Raw genomic sequence first — 16,508 nt, forward strand, 5'->3', positions numbered from 1 at the left:
AGAAAATAAATTAATCAGGGTGTGAAACTGTTCTCAGCAGCAAGGTGATTTTAAAACGACTCTGTGGAAACTGACATCACTCTGAATTCACCAGGTGAGCAGTCTCAGTGTCAGTATCTGAGCGTCATCATCTGAAAACCAGCTTTTATTTGAGAAACAAACCAGTGATTCAAATTCCATTAACTTGAGGAGGTGAAATGAGGCAGAGTTTATTGGTCTCACCTTAGACAGGAAGTAGGCGTAGGCCAGAGAGGACACCATCGAGTCCACATCACAAGCCTCATTCCCTAGAACAATGTGGAACTGTGGACCAGACTGGTCTATGTTCACCTGGGGGAAGAAGACCAGGACACACCGCTCAGATCTTTCTTTTCTGTTTGAACACTGTATAATATCATGTCAGCAAAACTAGACCATAGGTCCTGAGACCTAAGGTATAGGTCAGATACAGATAATAAAAGAGAAAACTGAATAAAATGACACACGACAAAGAACAACTTAAATGTCTCTAATTGGAATGTGTTTTCTTGTACATTAGGTTTCACCTCAAGTTTTCAACATGTAGTAAATTCTCCTGTTGATTGTTCAGAAACCAAAGACGACACTGTCTCTGTCCTACAGGGACAAAATCTTTACACGAGGGGCAGCTATAATGTTCAATACTCAAACTTTACCTGAACACTCATCAGAAGCCAAACAATTCCTTAAGAAGTGACTGATTAATTATGAAGTTCAAACCACAGCATAACCAACATCCACACACTGAACTGATGAGTCTGACACTCAGAGCATCACAGCAACTAAAACATGAGCAGACTGATTATAAATACTCAGTTTATGAGTCGTAGTGTTTTATAACCAACACTTTGTTTCTGTTCATGAGCTCCTTTTTATGTTCGTTAAATACACATTTTCTTTTCTTTTTCTGGCAGCCACCCAGCTCTGTTCACTTTCTCAGTATACTCTTGGGTTAGTTCTTTATGTTATTAAAATCTATGTATGTTCTCATTCACTGTTATTGTTTTGTTATAATGATCGGACGTTTATGGTGAAAGGTGTAACTGACCGGAAGTCGTAAACTGTAACAGCCCAATTTAAATAAATGACTGTGTGAGCTAACCTGGTGTGTGTGGAGTGTGTGTGTGTGTGAGTGTGTGTGTGTGTGTGTGTGTGTGTGTGTGTGTGTGTGTGAGAGTGTGTGTGTGTGTGTCTGTTACCTGCACGGCGCGGCAGCAGCTCGACAGAAACTCCTCCATCTCCTGTTAGCTGTTAGCGGCTAACACTCCCGCTCTGATCGCAGGCTAACCCGCTAGCTGCTCCTCTAACCGGTTAACGGATCCGGTAAACGGTGCCAAACGGCTCACCGACCAGCGGGCTGATAGTCACACACGTTACCGATAACCTGACCGCATGACTGTCGGCAATGTGGCGGGTAAAAGGTCATGGCGCCTTCAGGGTCATGTTTACACCTTGGAAATACGAGTGTCCATTGCTGCCGTTTTTGTTGTTGTTCGCCAAAGAGAAAAGGAAAAGATTCTAAAAAAGCTTGTGAGAGAAAATTAATATTTAAAGAATCAAGTCAAGTGAAAAAAAGGTAAAATCTGGAGAAGTGGCAAAATAAAGAGGACACATTTTTATGAGGAAAACTGTATTCTGAATGAAAAGTTGTAGGTTTATAAAGAAAAAAAAATCTAAATGTTGTTGACAAAATATAGCTGTAAATAAACGAGACATGATACAGAAAGGTTCAAGTAGTTTTTGAATTGAGTCGAAGTTTTGAAAGAAAAATGTAATGCCTATTGTGAATCAAGGGTTAGGGTTAGGTTGTTTTGTGACTTTATTCCAAAAGGTCACAAACAACAACCATGTTTTAAAAATCAAATTCTAATAATATTAATTCTAATAATATTAATTAATATTACACAATTTGAACTGGTAACATTTTGAAAATAAAGTCATAATTGTCTAAAGTGTAATTCATCAACTCATGAGGTAGTCAGCAGGGGGACCAGTCTTATTCTTAAAATATTGACTTTCTCAAACTTACAACTTTTCTTCACAATACATCTTTTTTCTGAGGCCATTACAACTTTAATCTGTCAACATGAAATCTTATTTCTTCCATTAGCAACAATAAACACTAATAGATAGGCTGTTTGCTGTATAAATTGGACCACATACTGAAATAGTAAAAAAAAATACCATATTTATATCAGCATTTGAAGGCAGCACGACCCTCCTGCAGGAATAGAACTTTGGGTAATGTAGTTCCCGGTAATTCCTTCATCGTGTGTGCTGTTCATTTAAAATTACAGTAAATATGTTATTTTTAAGAAAAATTAAAAAGTCGACCACTTGTTATTAAACTTGTGAAGTGAATAAATTTTCTGTCTAATCGATTCAGTTCTCTGACCTCACAGACTGATAAAACTCTCTGGATCATCTTTCTGTTTTACTTTGTTTGTTTCTTTCCTTGTTTTGTCACCCAGACAGACTGGCCCTGACATGTCAGTTTATTGGCTGTTCCAGGGTCAGCTGATGATTCTCTGAGCTAAAACAACATTCATGTTAAGTTCATACATGTCTGTAAAACACAGACAACTTAAATCTCATAACACTCAGACTCTGAACATCTCATCTGACCTGTGTTTGTATTCTGGAAAAATAAAGTGAAACAGTAAAACAAGTTGATAGGTACAGACAATTACTTAAATGTAAAAATTGTTTAACCATATTTTTATTTTGTTTCTCAATCAAAAGGTAAAATCTGCAGGTTTTTCATTTTTCAGTAGTGACATTCCACCACATTTTCATTTTCAGAAGTGTAAAAAGTTTATATTTGAATATTTTAAATGTCCAGTGTGATGTTTAGTTTTCTGTTAATCTCTTCACCTGCAACACTGCAGACAGTTAAACACCTTTTATCATGTCAGCAGATATTTACTGAAGAAAATATTCTGTCAACACTTTTATACAGTGTCACTCCTGTAATGAACACTGGAGCCTGTAGGGGGCGGTGACTGGACTAATACACTGATATTCCTGTCATGTTTCCCAACACTGATGTAGAATTTGATCAAGTTACTACTGTTTATCAGAGATAATCAGAGACTGAAGCCTCATGGGGACATTTGACCTGACTGTACACAGCGTTATGGGGACACAGTCCAGGAGACAGCAGGTGAGAGCACCTGACCTTGACACTTTTGACATCTGGGGACAATGTCTAACAGCTGTGACTCTCACTGAAACGTGTTTTTAGTTTATGAATGAAACCATCATATTCAGTATTATGCTGTTTCCTGTTATGTTATAGCTCCCATATGTTGAAAGCTCCAGTGACCTCTGATCCCAGCTGCAGCATCAGGTCAGGTGACCTCTGACCTCTGGAGACGAGGTCTAGATCTTCTCCACATAGTTTCCAGGAAACATCCCCTCTCTGCCCCGCAACCGGCCGAACCACCAACCAGATGGATCTGAGGGCACAAACAGAGACTGAGGTGAGGAGGAGTCTGACTCTGTAAGTACATACCAGGACCGGAGTGGCAGTAGTACTGGTAGCAGTATCAATAGTAGTAGTAGCAGTGGCAGTAGTACCTTCAGTGAGTATCTCGATGACATCATCAGCATTGAAGCTGAGCTCGTCCGTGTCCTGGGCGTCGTAGGCATATAGAGCTCTGCACTGAGGAGACCGTGGCTTTGGTTTGGGAGCTGGTTTGGGTCGACCTGCTCCGGGGACAGGCTTCACCTCCTTTGACCGCCGCCGCTGTAGCCTGCAGACAACAGACAGGGATATTAGTGCTGTGTTTTATATTGTATTTACAGTAAACCAGATAGCAGCGTGTTGGAACCAGGACTTAGCTAAAATCAAATCGTGATGTTTGATGCTCCCAGCAGTCTCACCCTGCAGCGCCCTGCTCAGGGACGTCCATGAAGCCCATGTTGTGGTGTTGGGGAGGCCGGTTGTCGGGGCGACGTTGGCCTTGGATGCGGGGCAGACTGGGCTGCTCCATGCTGGATTGCTGCCTCAGCAGGGAGCCTCTGGAGGAGGTGGGACCTCCTCTAGGTGCTCCGCCCCCTCTGAAGTGTGGAGCTGAGGGACCAAAAAAAAAAATCTCAAACCAACGTTCAAAATAGCAGGAGATGTCCTGACAAGTCTTTTTTTTTTTTTTTTTTATAAATTGTACCTGAGTTGTACTGGTTGTTGTGTGGAGCCTGGTTGCCCATGTAGCGGCTCTTTCGGTTGTCCTTCCTTGTTGGTCCTACAAATCAAATGGACAGGGAGTGAGGCGGAGCACACAGGAAGTTCTGATGGTGACTGAATCAGGTCAGAACTTACGTGAGTTCTTGGGCAGACCTGGTCCAATGGAGACCTGCAGGACCTTCCCACTGGGCTTCAGGACTGCCTCGTTCCCCTGACCCACCTGGAACTGGATCTGTCTGGATCCTGCAGAGCTGAATGGACCCCATCCACCCTTCTTCACCTTAAACTCCAGACTGGAGGTAGAGATAGAGAGAAGCGTTGAAAATTTAACATGAATTTAGAATTAATTCAGAAAATCATAATAGATTCAGACGTGTTTGTAGCCATGTTGGCAGCTCTGTGGACAAGAATGTCTGGAGTACTTAAACTTATTAAGTTAACAACAGACAAACATACAAACATTACATGAAGGAAACAACATGTACATGTTCTTTATATTTCAGTTACACAAAATAAAAGTGTGGTACTGACAGGTTGTTGAATTTGAGCGGCAGCTTCTTCTGAGTTTTGTCCTGATAACGTTTGACCAGGAGACTGAGGAACTCTGTTTTAAAGACACTCTGAAGAATGCTGTCGTACTCCTCCTCATGGACAATGAAGAAGTCGTCCTGCAGAGTGCTGACAGATAGACAGGTCAAAGTGAGAGAGATGGGTCAGAGAGACGGATGCAGAAAGACAAGATCAAATTGTAGTTCTAGCTCTGGTTCTGCATCTGGTTCTATTTTGAATTCCAGTTGTAGCTGTGGCCCTGGTTGGAGTTCAAGTACTGGTCTTAGTACTAGCTCCATCCCTGGTTCTCATTTTACTTGTGGTCCTGTTCCTAGTTGTAATTGCTGTCCTGATCCTGGCTTTAGTTCTACCTCTGGTTCCAGTTTTAGTTCTGGACCTGGTTCTAGTTCTAATTTTAGTTCTGGCTCTGGTTATAGTAATAGATCTCTGGTGATAATTCTTATCCTGTTTCTAGTTGTATTTGTGGTTCTGATTCTGGCTGTAGTTCTAGTTCAGATCTGATTTGATCCAGACCATATAGTTGTACTTCTGATCCTAGTTCTTGTTCTAGTCTTAGTTCTGGTTCAGGCAGTGTACCTCATGGAAACAGACTGAATTTTGTTGAGCTCGATCTTCCTCTTGAGAACCTCCTGGATGTGTCCTTTATCTGGACCCTGTTTCACCTTCTCTCGACCAATCAGGTACAGGAACTTCGGGGTCAGGATGAGGTCTCGTTTTACTGTCTGTGGGAAAACAGAACCAGAGAGAGTTCAGTCAGGTGGTATATCTGAAAACCTCTGATGAAATGTGGTATCTTTGTTGACTAAGTTCTTACTCTGAATCTTCGGTCGTATTTCACCACTACGTCAGCAAACTCAATCCTCTCTCGGCGGCCGACGAACTGCCTGATCTCTGGATGGTTATCTGTCCCGATGTAGTCGCCCACAAAGTTCCTGTTGATGCTGTTTCTGCGGCGTTCCTTCTTGTTCAGCAAGACGTCTGATGCTGGAAGAAATTTGTCACTTGGTGAAGAGGAAGAAAATCTCCAAACACAAGCCAAATGAGGTGCTTCTTTATCCCAGATCTTACCTTCCTCTCTCATCTTAACGTACTTGCGGACGGCAATGTGTTTGCGCCACGCCTTCTGGATGACCCGAGCATAACCGTTGTACTTCCTCTCCCTCATCTCCTCCAGCAGGAAGAGCTGCAGAGAGGAAAACAATAAAGACAAATGGTAGCACTGAAACATTTCAACCTGAAAACCAGAACACTATGGTCTGATCCAGGAGAGTTTTTAGGTTTTGATTCAGGAACACTGATGAACCTTCACAACAGGATAAAACCCTTCCTGTGTGTTAGTGTTTCATACCGACTCCGGAGCTTTGATGAAGACTTTGGTCTTGCCCAGCTGGAACTGGTCCTGGTCCATGTTTACAGAGTTGAGGAGGTGCAGCACTCCTTGACGCTCCTCGCCTCTCCACCGAGGCCAGGTCTCCTTGGTCAGGATGGCGTACCTGCAGCACATTATTCATACTATCAGTGTGTTTCAAGCAGCAGCGCAGTGCACAGGGTGTTATTATGTTCAACCTCTGACCTCTGCAGGAACTTGTTGAAGACCCGTCTGTAGGCGTATCCTGCCCGGCGCACTCTGATGTTCTCTCGCAGGCCCAGGTACTCCACCTGGTGTCGGACCCGGTTCTCCTCCCAGTCACGAGGACGTTTGGTCTCATTGGGTTTGATGCAGCGGATGTAGTGAGGGGTGCACTTCATCAGGGTTTGGACCAAACTGTTAGCTTGTTTCTAAAAGAGTAAGATGGGGGTGGGGCAGATTTACCTACTGATGTACCTTATAGCAGTGTTGGAGACTAAGAACCCACTGGGCTTCAGTCTGATCAAAAACCAAAGTAAACTGGGACACTTCCAGAGAATCCTTCAGCTGATTAGAAACATCAAAGTCATCTCAATCTTCAAGACTAAACTTTGAAACATCAAGGTGTGCATCTGCAGCTCAGTGTCCATCTCTGACTTGGGTTGACAGTTACATTTTGGATCTAGTCTCAGGTGGCCAACATCTCTAAACGACTGATCCACTCATCCTGTCTCTACCAGGGGGCTATCTCTCTCTCTCTCTCACCTTGATCTTGCTGCTGGCAGTGGTTGGACGACCTCTCTTCTCCGCCTCTAGGTTCTCAGGGAACAGAGCTCTGATGAACGGACTGACCGCAAACACAACACAGACATGAGGTCATCATGAGGTCATCACATGTGCTCACACACACACTCACACTCACACACACACACACACGTGACCCTGACATAAACCTGATTCTAACCTGAATCTTAAAACCAGGTCTGAACCTGCAGACAGTCCTTTGACATAGTGAAAAGCAGGCAAAATGTCCCCACAAGACAGAAATGTCCCCACAACTTTGTACTTACAATTCACTGCTCTGCATCAGCTCAATGATGTCATTAAACAACACATCTCTGTTCCTCTCACAGAAACCGCTGACATCATATGACACCTGGTTAGGTAGACAGACAGGTAGGCAGTTAATGAATCTCTGAAGGACAGACAGGTGAACAGGATTACGGGTGTACTGAGTACCTTCCCAGCGTAGTGGTGGACTATGAATCCTCTGTTCCAGCTGCTGAAGTGTTCGTGTGATCCGATCTGTCCCTGCAGTTTCTGCAGCAGAGTCTGATCTGCTCCCTCTCCTTTAGCGTGCATCGTAGCACAAACGTCATCCAGAATACTCATGACTCCAGGGGGATTCTGGGAGATTATCAGAGGGACAGAGACTGAGAATTAAATCATACTCCCATAACCCTGACTATACACACACACACACACATATTATATATATATATATATATATATATATATATATATATATATATATATATATATATATATATATACAAACATTAGATAATACAGACTTATTTAAAAATAAACACACTGACTCCTGTCTCTCCAGTTAGTCCCCACAAAGTAAAACACTGTTACCCTAGTTACCATAGTTACCATAGTTACAAAGTGTTTGATGAAACTTCCTTCAGAAACTTTACACTGTTTTACTCGACTCGACTGTCATCCTGTTTCTGACCACAGATCAAATCTGAGTCCTGTCCTCTGATTGGCTGACTCACCAGCTTGGACTCAATGAGGTCACAGACCACCTTATTGTTAAAATACTCGATAGGTGTCCACTTGATTCCCTCCTGGACATATTCTTCCTGCAGACACAGAAAAAGCTTCTGTTTCATGTTGAACTGAAACATTTCTGGTCAAAGAGAAACTGAGGATCAGAGGATAGAGACATGAGGGCCTGAGGGATTCCAATAAACATCAACAAGGTGTAGTAACATGATGATGTCATGATATGATGACATGATGATGTCATGTGTCACCTGTTCTGCCTTCAGTGTGAGTTCAATAAAAATCTGCTGCAGCTTCTCGTTGACAAAGTTAATGCAGAACTGTTCAAAGCCATTTTGCTGAAAGAGAGAAGCAGAAGTTTCTCCACAAATAATCAGATACAATCAATCAATGAAAACATTGATCAAAGTGTCAAGAGTAATTTCAGACCCTCCTGCAGTAACAGTCCCATCTACTTTCAGGAAACTGTCCTGCTTCATCCATCACAACAAAACATAAACCTGTGACTGAGAATCTCTCTGATAAAAAGTCAAAGCTGAAGAGGAGACAGAAACATTTCAGGGGAAATGTTAACTACGACTCCCAAGATGCATTACAGCAGGAACCATCCAATCACAGAGCTTAAAGTTAGTTGAGCGCGCTGCTAACAGCAGGTAGAAGCTAGACACAACTGAATCTGCAGCTGAATCAGTTCATGTTCATATTCGGACTCTTTTTGATGAGAGAAACGTGTCACATGATCAAATGAAAAATAAGAAATAAAGATCTGTGTGTAGTTCAGTGTACTCACAAATGTTTTGTGTTTCAGTCCACACACAAATATCAGTATAGAAGGTGTTAATACCTGGAAGATCTCGAAGCCGTAGATGTCGAGGACCCCAATGTTGAGCTCCTCTTGGTCCTTCTGCATGGCTTTATTAACACACTGACACACACACACACACACACAATAAGCTGTAGAATAATAAATGTGCGATCACAGAATTATAAAATTAGATGTAAACCGTGGAGGTGAACTGACGTCGACGAGGAAGTCGAAGAGTCGGGTGTACAGAGCTTTGGACAGGGCGTCTCTGGTGAAACAGGCCTGTTCAGTGTTCAGGGTGACGGAGATGGACTCGGTCTTCCCGCCCCACTTACTGTCCATGATCCTACTGGTCAGTTTACTGCAGAGACTGTCCTGAGGGATCCCCAACAGGTAGGATGGGAATGCCAGGACTGACAGAGACAGTTTCAGCATGAGTAACCCAGCATGAGTTCACAGAACCTCACCTTACAGGTTCACAATACATAGTCAGTATCTGTATATGAATGTATGGAGTCAGAGTTACAGGAATAAGAACATGTGGATGAGACATTTCATTAATCAAGTTTGCATTCTTATTAATAATGTATTTTGTCACCAATATTGTTTTTATTATCATCTGTTTGTTAATGTTGTTACTTTTGGATTCAGTGAATCACTGATCACTGTTCACGGATCAATGTGGGCTACAGCTGGAGACTTAATTTTATCCGGTTTCTGTTTCCATGTAGTCAAACTACCCCATGAACAGCAGCTGAATCAGCTGATCAACTGTGATCTCAGCTCTCAGGACTGGGACGACGAGGACGAGTTTTGACGCAAATCAACAGCAAAACTAAAATAACCAACTGTTGTTTTTAGAAAAACCTGCATGAACCTGAAATTCATTTCAACTCAACATCCTGAGTTCAGCTCATATTGTCCTGCTCCATCCTGTCCCATCCCGTCCTGTCCTGTCCCATACTGTCCTGTCCTGTCCTATACCATATTGTCCTGTCCCTTACTGTCCCATCCTGTCCGGTCCCATACTGTCTTGTCCCTAACTGTCCTGTCCTGTCCTATCCTGTCACATTCCCTCCTGTCCTATCCCATATTGTCCTGTCCTGTCACATCCCGTCCGGTCCCATACTGTCCTGTCCTGTCCCATCCCATACTGTCCTGTCCTATTCCATATTGTCCTGTCCTGTCCTGTCCTATATTGTCCTGTCCCTTACTATCCCGTCCTGTCCTGTCCCGTCCCGTCCTGTCCGGTCTCATACTGTCCTGTCCTGTCCTATTCCATATTGTCCTGTCCTGTCCCGTCCAATACTGTCCTGTCCTGTCCTATACCATATTGTCCTGTCCCTTACTGTCCTGTCCTGTCCCTTACTGTCCTGTCCTGTCCTATTCCATATTGTCCTGTCCAGTCCCGTCCTGTCCTGTCCAGTCCCATACTGTCCTGTCCTGTCCTATTCCATATTGTCCTGTCCCTTACTGTCCCGTCCTGTCCAGTCCCATACTGTCCTATCCTATCCTGTCCTGTCCGGTCCCATACTGTCCTATCCTGTCCTATCCTGTCCTATCCAATATTGTCCTGTCCTATCCTGTCACATCCCGTCTGGTCCCATCTTGTCCTGTCCTGTCCTGTCCCATACTGTCCTATCCTATCCCATATTGTCCTGTCCTGTCCAGTCCCATACTGTCCTATCCTATCCTATCCTATATTGTCCTGTCCCTTACTGTCCTGTCCTGTCCTATCCTGTCACATCCCATCCTCTCCCATATTGTCCCGTACTGTCCTGTCCCATATTGTCCTGTCTTGTATTGTCTTGTACTGTTCTGCCCCCTCCTGTCCCGTCCCATATTGTCCTGTCCTGCCCCCTCCTGTCCTGTTCTGTCCTGTCCCATCCCAAACTGCCCTGTACTGTCCTTTGTGGTGCAGTTGAGCATCTTACAGTCCTGGCTTTCGACCACAGCGTAGTTGTTTTCCTCTCTGAAGCTGATGTTTCCCAGATGAAGAATTCCTGCGACAAGCTGAAGAACCGAATCCTGATCCTCTACAGACAGACCCACCACTGACATCGCCCCCTGAGAGACAGACATGTACAGACAGGTACAGACCATAGTATCAAAGAACTCCTTCCTGTCAGACAGACAGTTTAACAGATGGATACAGACAGACAGACAGGTACAGACAGGTACAGACCATAGTATCAGAGAACTCCTTCTTGTCATTGACGTCTTCGACCGTGTAGGTTCCTGACTGGTTGAGGTAGTTGTAGTAGTCCGGGGTCGTGACCCCGAGGTTCTCCCTCTGCTCCCCGCTAGCGCCCCCTAAAAGCTGAGGACAAAAGTCACACAGAGTCTCAGAGATTTCAGAGACAATAAAATGATTCCTGTTGAGGTTCAGTTCGTCTGTTTCCAGGGGAAATGATGAACAGATTCTGAACTAAACAGGACATAAAGAGACTAAAACTACAGTTCAGTACGATGTGAACTCCTGCAGTACCTGGTAGTAGATGTTGTAGTACACATTGCAGTACCTGGTAGTAGATGTGGAAGTTTCTCTCTCCAGGATTCTGTGAGACGACTCGACTTTTCTCCAAAAGAAAGTTGGAGATTTTCCCTCCATCAGGCGCTCCTCCTCGACTGAACTGGATCTCAAAGTATTTACCCTGACAAGAAGAGACAGGTTTGTCTGAGTAAGGTCTGTTTGTGTGTAAACCTGTGTACATATATTTATATTATGTATATTTATACACACAAATCTGCTAGAGTTGTTGTTGCGGACAGTCTTGGCGTTGCCGAAGGCCTCCAGCAAGGGGTTGGACTGCAGGATGATGTCTTTAACATGCTGCACACACAGACACACGTTCATCAGCAGAAGTAACCATGGTAACAGAAGTAATAAGGCAAGGTAAGGTCAGGAGCTCAGAGACGCTGAGGAGGGAAAAAAATGATTCAGCAGCTCATGGACAGGATTCAGACGACTCCATAAGATCCATCAGTGCTGATGCTGATCCAGTGAATCAGGTCTGTGCATCAATAATCATCAGCAGTACTCTGAGCAGTACTACAAACAATAATCTGAGCAGTACTACGAACAGTGCTCTGAGCAGTACTACGAACAGTACTCTCAGCAGTAATCTGTGTACTGACCTGTACTTTGTCTCCTCCTCCAGATACTTTGGACACATAGCTCATGATGTATTTGGCTGCGACAGTTTTTCCAGCTCCGCTCTCACCACTGAGACGACAAAGATTCAAACAAAAAAGATTGAATTTGAATTTCTTGTTGAGATATTTTCTTTGACTGAATTAAAAAGATTAAAGAAGTAAATATTTTCGGATTCACTTGTTCTCTTAACGAACAAACTGCAGAAACAAACTGATCGTTTGTTGAAGACACTGCTCATCAGTCCTGTCTAAGCCATTCACAGGTAAACACTTTAAACACAGCCTACCTGATGATGACACACTGGTTCTCACTGTCAATCATCATGTTCCTGTACATGTTGTCAGCCAGAGCGTAGATGTGGGGGGGGTTCTCATACTGGGCCTGCGAGGGGTGGGGGGAGTTACATGATGCATAAAGGCAGGTATGGTGTTTACGTTTGTGTGTTGACGTTGTGTTAATGTTGTGTTGACATATTGACGTTGTGTTAACGTGTTGATGTTGTGTTAATGTGTTGACATTGTGATAACGTTTTCGTGTTAATGTGTTAATGTGTTGATGTTGTGTGTTAATGTTGTGTTGACATTGTGTTGATGTTGTGATGACGTTATGTTGATGTTGTGATGATGTTATGTTGATGTTGTGATGTCATTGTGTTGACTTTGTGAGGTCGTTATGTTGAAGTGATGATGTGTTGACATGTTGACGTTGTGATGATGTTATGTTGACGTTGTGATGATGTGTTGACATGTTGACGTTGTGATGATGTTATGTTGACGTTGTGATGATGTGTTGACATGTTGACGTTGTGATGATGTGTTGACATGTTGACGTTGTGATGATGTGTTGACATGTTGACATTGTGATGACGTTATGTTGACATTGTGATGATGTTATGTTGACGTTGTGATGATGTTATGTTGACATTGTGATGACGTTATGTTGACATGGTGATGATGTTGACATTGTGATGATGTTATGTTGACATGTTTTGATGATGTTGTGATGACATTGTGTTGAAGTTGTGATGACGTTATGTTATGTTGACATGTTGACATTGTGACGACGTTATGTTAACGTTGTGATGGTGTGTTGACATGTTGACGTGATGATGTTATGTTGACGTGATGACGTTGTGTTGACATGTTGACGTTGTGATGTTATGTTGACATTGTGATGATGTGTTGATGTTGTGTTGACATGTTGACATTGTGATGATGTGTTGATGTTGTGATGATGTTGTGTTGACATTGTGATGACGTGTTGACGTTGTGATGTTGTGTTGAAGTTGTGATGATGTTATGTTGACGTTGTGATGACGTGTTGAAGTCGTGATGACGTTGTGATGTTATGTTGACATGTTGACGTTGTGATGACGTGTTGAAGTTGTGATGATGTTATGTTGACGTTGTGATGACATGTTGACGTTGTGATGACATGTTGACGTTGTGATGACGTGTTGACGTTGTGATGATGTTGTTGACATTGTGATGAGGTTATGTTGACATGTTGACGTTGTGATGATGTTGTGTTGACATGTTGACGTTGTGATGATGTTGTGTTGACAAGTTGACGTTGTGATGAGGTTATGTTGACGTGTTAATGTTGTGATGATGTTATGTTGACATTGCGTGTCTCTTACTGCTCCCTGGTACAGCTCCACCTCTCTCTCTGTGAAATACGGAAGCTGTTTAAACGGATTCACAGAGATCAGAACTGGACCGATATAGGTCTGGCAGCACCAGGTCAAGGACACAACAAAACCCAGAACCAGAACCAGCAGGACTTGAGCCACTGGGACCCAGACAGTCCAGGACCTGAACGGCCCAGGAACTGTGGACTGTATTAAGCCTGAAATTGTGTGCTTTATTGTGGATGTGTGCATGTCAACACTGAATCCAGTGTTTAATAAAGAAGCTTGCGTAACTGATGAGTGTTTTAAAACATTAACTGAACCGTCACACTGCAGGACCAGCTGTAAACCACCATCATACTACATATCATAGTCCAGAACCAGGACTGGGTCCTCCTCAGACTCTGTGGAGGATACAAAGATGTAGTCGTCCATGTATCTCTTCTTCAGGTTGTCTGTGATGGCATCCTCGTTGATTTTGGACAGCAGCACCATGTCGTCCACACCGCTCACCTTCACATTCTGAGCCTGCCAATGGTAACGCTCCTTACTGCCCTGGGGGGGAGGAGGGGGGCAGAGTTAAAGAGTTAAAGCAGTTAAAATCAGCGTTTAGTTTTGAAACAGCTGGGGTCAAGACTTCACTGTGTGTGTGTGTTGTCAGATGTGGTGTGTGGTGTGTGGACTGCCCCCCCCCCTGCAAATTCCCAGCATTCCTCTGTCCTGTGGGATCTTGTCATGTTGAGGATCAGCGAGTGGTGCCGCCCTGACACGTTCGCCCTGACACGCCAAGCTGCAGGACGCCGCATGCTACAGTGGGGGAGGGTGTGTGTCTGTGTGTGGTCTTGTTCTACTATATTTGTAGGGACCAACACACTGGACCCCACAAGTTTAAAAGGCTGTTTGAGGGTTAAGACATGGTTCAGGGTTAAAATCAGGATCCAAGGTTTAGGAAATCAGTAGCCTATGTCACCAATGAGACCCCACAAAGATAGATGTACAAGGACGTGTGTGTGTGTGTGTGTGTGTGTGTGTTGCAGGCTGAGACTCATTCACTGTTTGAAGCTGCAGACGATCAATAAATCCTCTGATCAACACAGAACAAACAGAAACTGATAACCGATTGATCATGTGCGGGGGAGGGGTAATCATTAGGCCCCTGAAGCCCCCACTCCGGAGGATTCACTAAACACAGCTTCATTGGGCCCCTGGTGATCTAGCTCAGAGTCCTAACAAACTGTCTGCTGTGTCACTCTGCACACACACCTCACAGTAACACCTGTGCACAGGTACTGACGATGTCACTGTGAAGCTCAGCAGTGTTTCTGCAGACCCTGGACACACGATACACACATTCACTTTATATTTAAACACATTTGAGTCTTAAATATAATATATAATAATAAATGTATTTTTAAAACTGAAGAATAAAATAAAGATAAAATTATTTAAGGAAAAAAAAAAAAAATTCATAGCTGAATTTAGGCTCAATGATTTTTGACCCTGTTAACTTTCTGTACTCACTCCTGAGGGCCTGGGCCACAGGATGAATATCTGAGGTCAAACTGTCACCAAGTGTTTCCATGGTAACATGAGAGAAAATGTCTGAACACGTTATTTTAAAAAAACAAAGCTCCAGCTGTCATCTGATTTATTTCACTTTGAATTTGATTCAGAATTTTTCATTCATTTTAATATATTTATAAATTTTTCTGTTTTTCAGTTTATTTAGTTTTATTTTTTCTTTGATGATTTATCAGCTGATAAATTAGAAAATATTAAACTGATAAATCTATTGATGAACATGAACAGAAATTGTATCATTTGTTGGTTTTTTTTGCTCAGACTGTTTTTTTTCTAAAAAACTGTGATCAGGAAATTTAGTTCAAACAAACAGCAGGAGAGATCTGATCTGGGACCAGGACCATGACCAGTTTTTAGTTTGAAAGGTTTGAAGTCAGACTGAGTGAACTCACCATGTCTGCTCCTCCCGTCCTCACTTCCTGCTTCAGGGAAATGTTGAGAAACCTTGAGCTGGTCTCAAGTGGATCCAGGTGAACTCACACTAAACCTGGATCAGTTGAGTCCGGATCAGATGGGTTCAGTTCAGTGGACTCAGACTGATTCTGTAAATCTGAACATTTTCCTCTCACTCACGTCTGTTTTTCTTCCTTCAGTCTAGAGCCTCTCAACTCTCTGCAGGTGTGGGCAGGTAAAGCCCCGCCTCCTCCTTCATGTGGAATTCTGGGCAATGAAGTCTAAATGAAGACGAGCTGGAGCTCTGCTGCCCCCTGGTGTCAAGATACATGATCACAGGAGACTTTACATTACTGTTACATTAAAGAACTGATGAGATTTGGGGAGGGGGGGGTGCAACATGAACATGTGACTGTCGAAACTGACTGAAATCAATTCAATTTGATGCTGTGAACCCTAAATATCTTGGTCACCTCTGACTGTAACCATGACAACGACAATCACAATGTCTCAGTTTAGTTCAGTGAAATATTTTAACTGACTGGTGAAGAAGAGTCGCTCCTTATCAGGTGCACCAGGTCCTCCAGGTCCACAACTCTGTCAGAACAAAGCCATTTCAGGTCTTAATCTGATTCAGAACCCATCGCTGCTGAGGAGTTCAAAGTGCATCCTGGGAGTCTGAGTGACACACCTGTTTCCTGTTTCGCCTGCAGACACTGACTCCTCCTTCAGTCCAAAGGTGGCTCTGAGTCACATCAATGTTCAGGCTGCAGTTTATCATTAAGCTTAACATCCTGGACTCACTGCAGGTCACTGCACCTGGTCTCAGAACCAGAGCCACTGTGACATTTTCTGTAAATTTTATTTCCAACATGAAACTGACTTCTCCCAATCATTCAAACACTGGATTGTTGATCCCTGTCTTGGTTCTGATCCTGGTCTGACGCTTAAAAACATTATGGTACCACAAAATGAGCTCACCCGCTGCTCCACAGAAACATCAGAGCAGGGAAACACACCTGCTCA

General features: G+C 43.3%; 2 protein-coding genes across 3 annotated transcripts in view; both read right to left on the reverse strand.

Annotated features, from left to right (window-relative positions):
* prune (prune exopolyphosphatase) overlaps positions 1 to 1,486 on the reverse strand; it is a 9,339-nt gene extending 7,853 nt beyond the window's left edge. The window contains exons 1-2 of the mRNA XM_071468201.1: positions 1,218 to 1,486; positions 223 to 330 (exon numbers count right to left, since the gene is read on the reverse strand). Of these exons, the coding sequence (XP_071324302.1) occupies positions 223 to 330; positions 1,218 to 1,256 (147 nt within the window). The 5' untranslated portion in view covers positions 1,257 to 1,486. The remainder of the gene's footprint in view (positions 1 to 222; positions 331 to 1,217) is intronic.
* A 1,222-nt stretch (positions 1,487 to 2,708) lies between these two features.
* On the reverse strand, positions 2,709 to 15,741 carry myo1eb (myosin IEb). 2 transcript variants are annotated; one of them, XM_071468199.1, is made up of 27 exons: positions 15,482 to 15,741; positions 13,926 to 14,063; positions 13,518 to 13,607; positions 12,165 to 12,259; positions 11,860 to 11,947; positions 11,465 to 11,554; positions 11,244 to 11,375; positions 10,907 to 11,041; positions 10,656 to 10,788; positions 8,938 to 9,134; positions 8,761 to 8,841; positions 8,168 to 8,254; positions 7,907 to 7,993; positions 7,362 to 7,529; positions 7,193 to 7,278; positions 6,888 to 6,969; positions 6,348 to 6,553; positions 6,123 to 6,267; positions 5,843 to 5,957; positions 5,589 to 5,758; positions 5,351 to 5,496; positions 4,736 to 4,882; positions 4,340 to 4,497; positions 4,188 to 4,262; positions 3,904 to 4,093; positions 3,598 to 3,773; positions 2,709 to 3,476 (listed from the first exon to the last, which is right to left on the reverse strand). In XM_071468199.1, exons 1-27 carry the CDS (start codon positions 15,482 to 15,484, stop codon positions 3,400 to 3,402), a joined length of 3,297 nt encoding a protein of 1,098 aa, XP_071324300.1. In that variant the 5' UTR covers positions 15,485 to 15,741; the 3' UTR covers positions 2,709 to 3,399. The 2 variants fall into 2 exon arrangements, with proteins under 2 accessions (XP_071324300.1, XP_071324301.1); XM_071468200.1 differs by lacking the exons at positions 13,518 to 13,607; positions 13,926 to 14,063; positions 15,482 to 15,741 and having other exon boundaries at positions 11,210 to 11,375.
* Between the last annotated feature and the right edge of the window lie 767 nt (positions 15,742 to 16,508).

This window comes from Trachinotus anak, unplaced genomic scaffold (assembly GCF_046630095.1).
Source record: "Trachinotus anak isolate AG129_WGS33_773 ecotype Australia unplaced genomic scaffold, CSIRO_AGI_Tana_v1 ptg000032l, whole genome shotgun sequence".
Taxonomy (NCBI): Eukaryota; Metazoa; Chordata; class Actinopteri; order Carangiformes; family Carangidae; genus Trachinotus; species Trachinotus anak.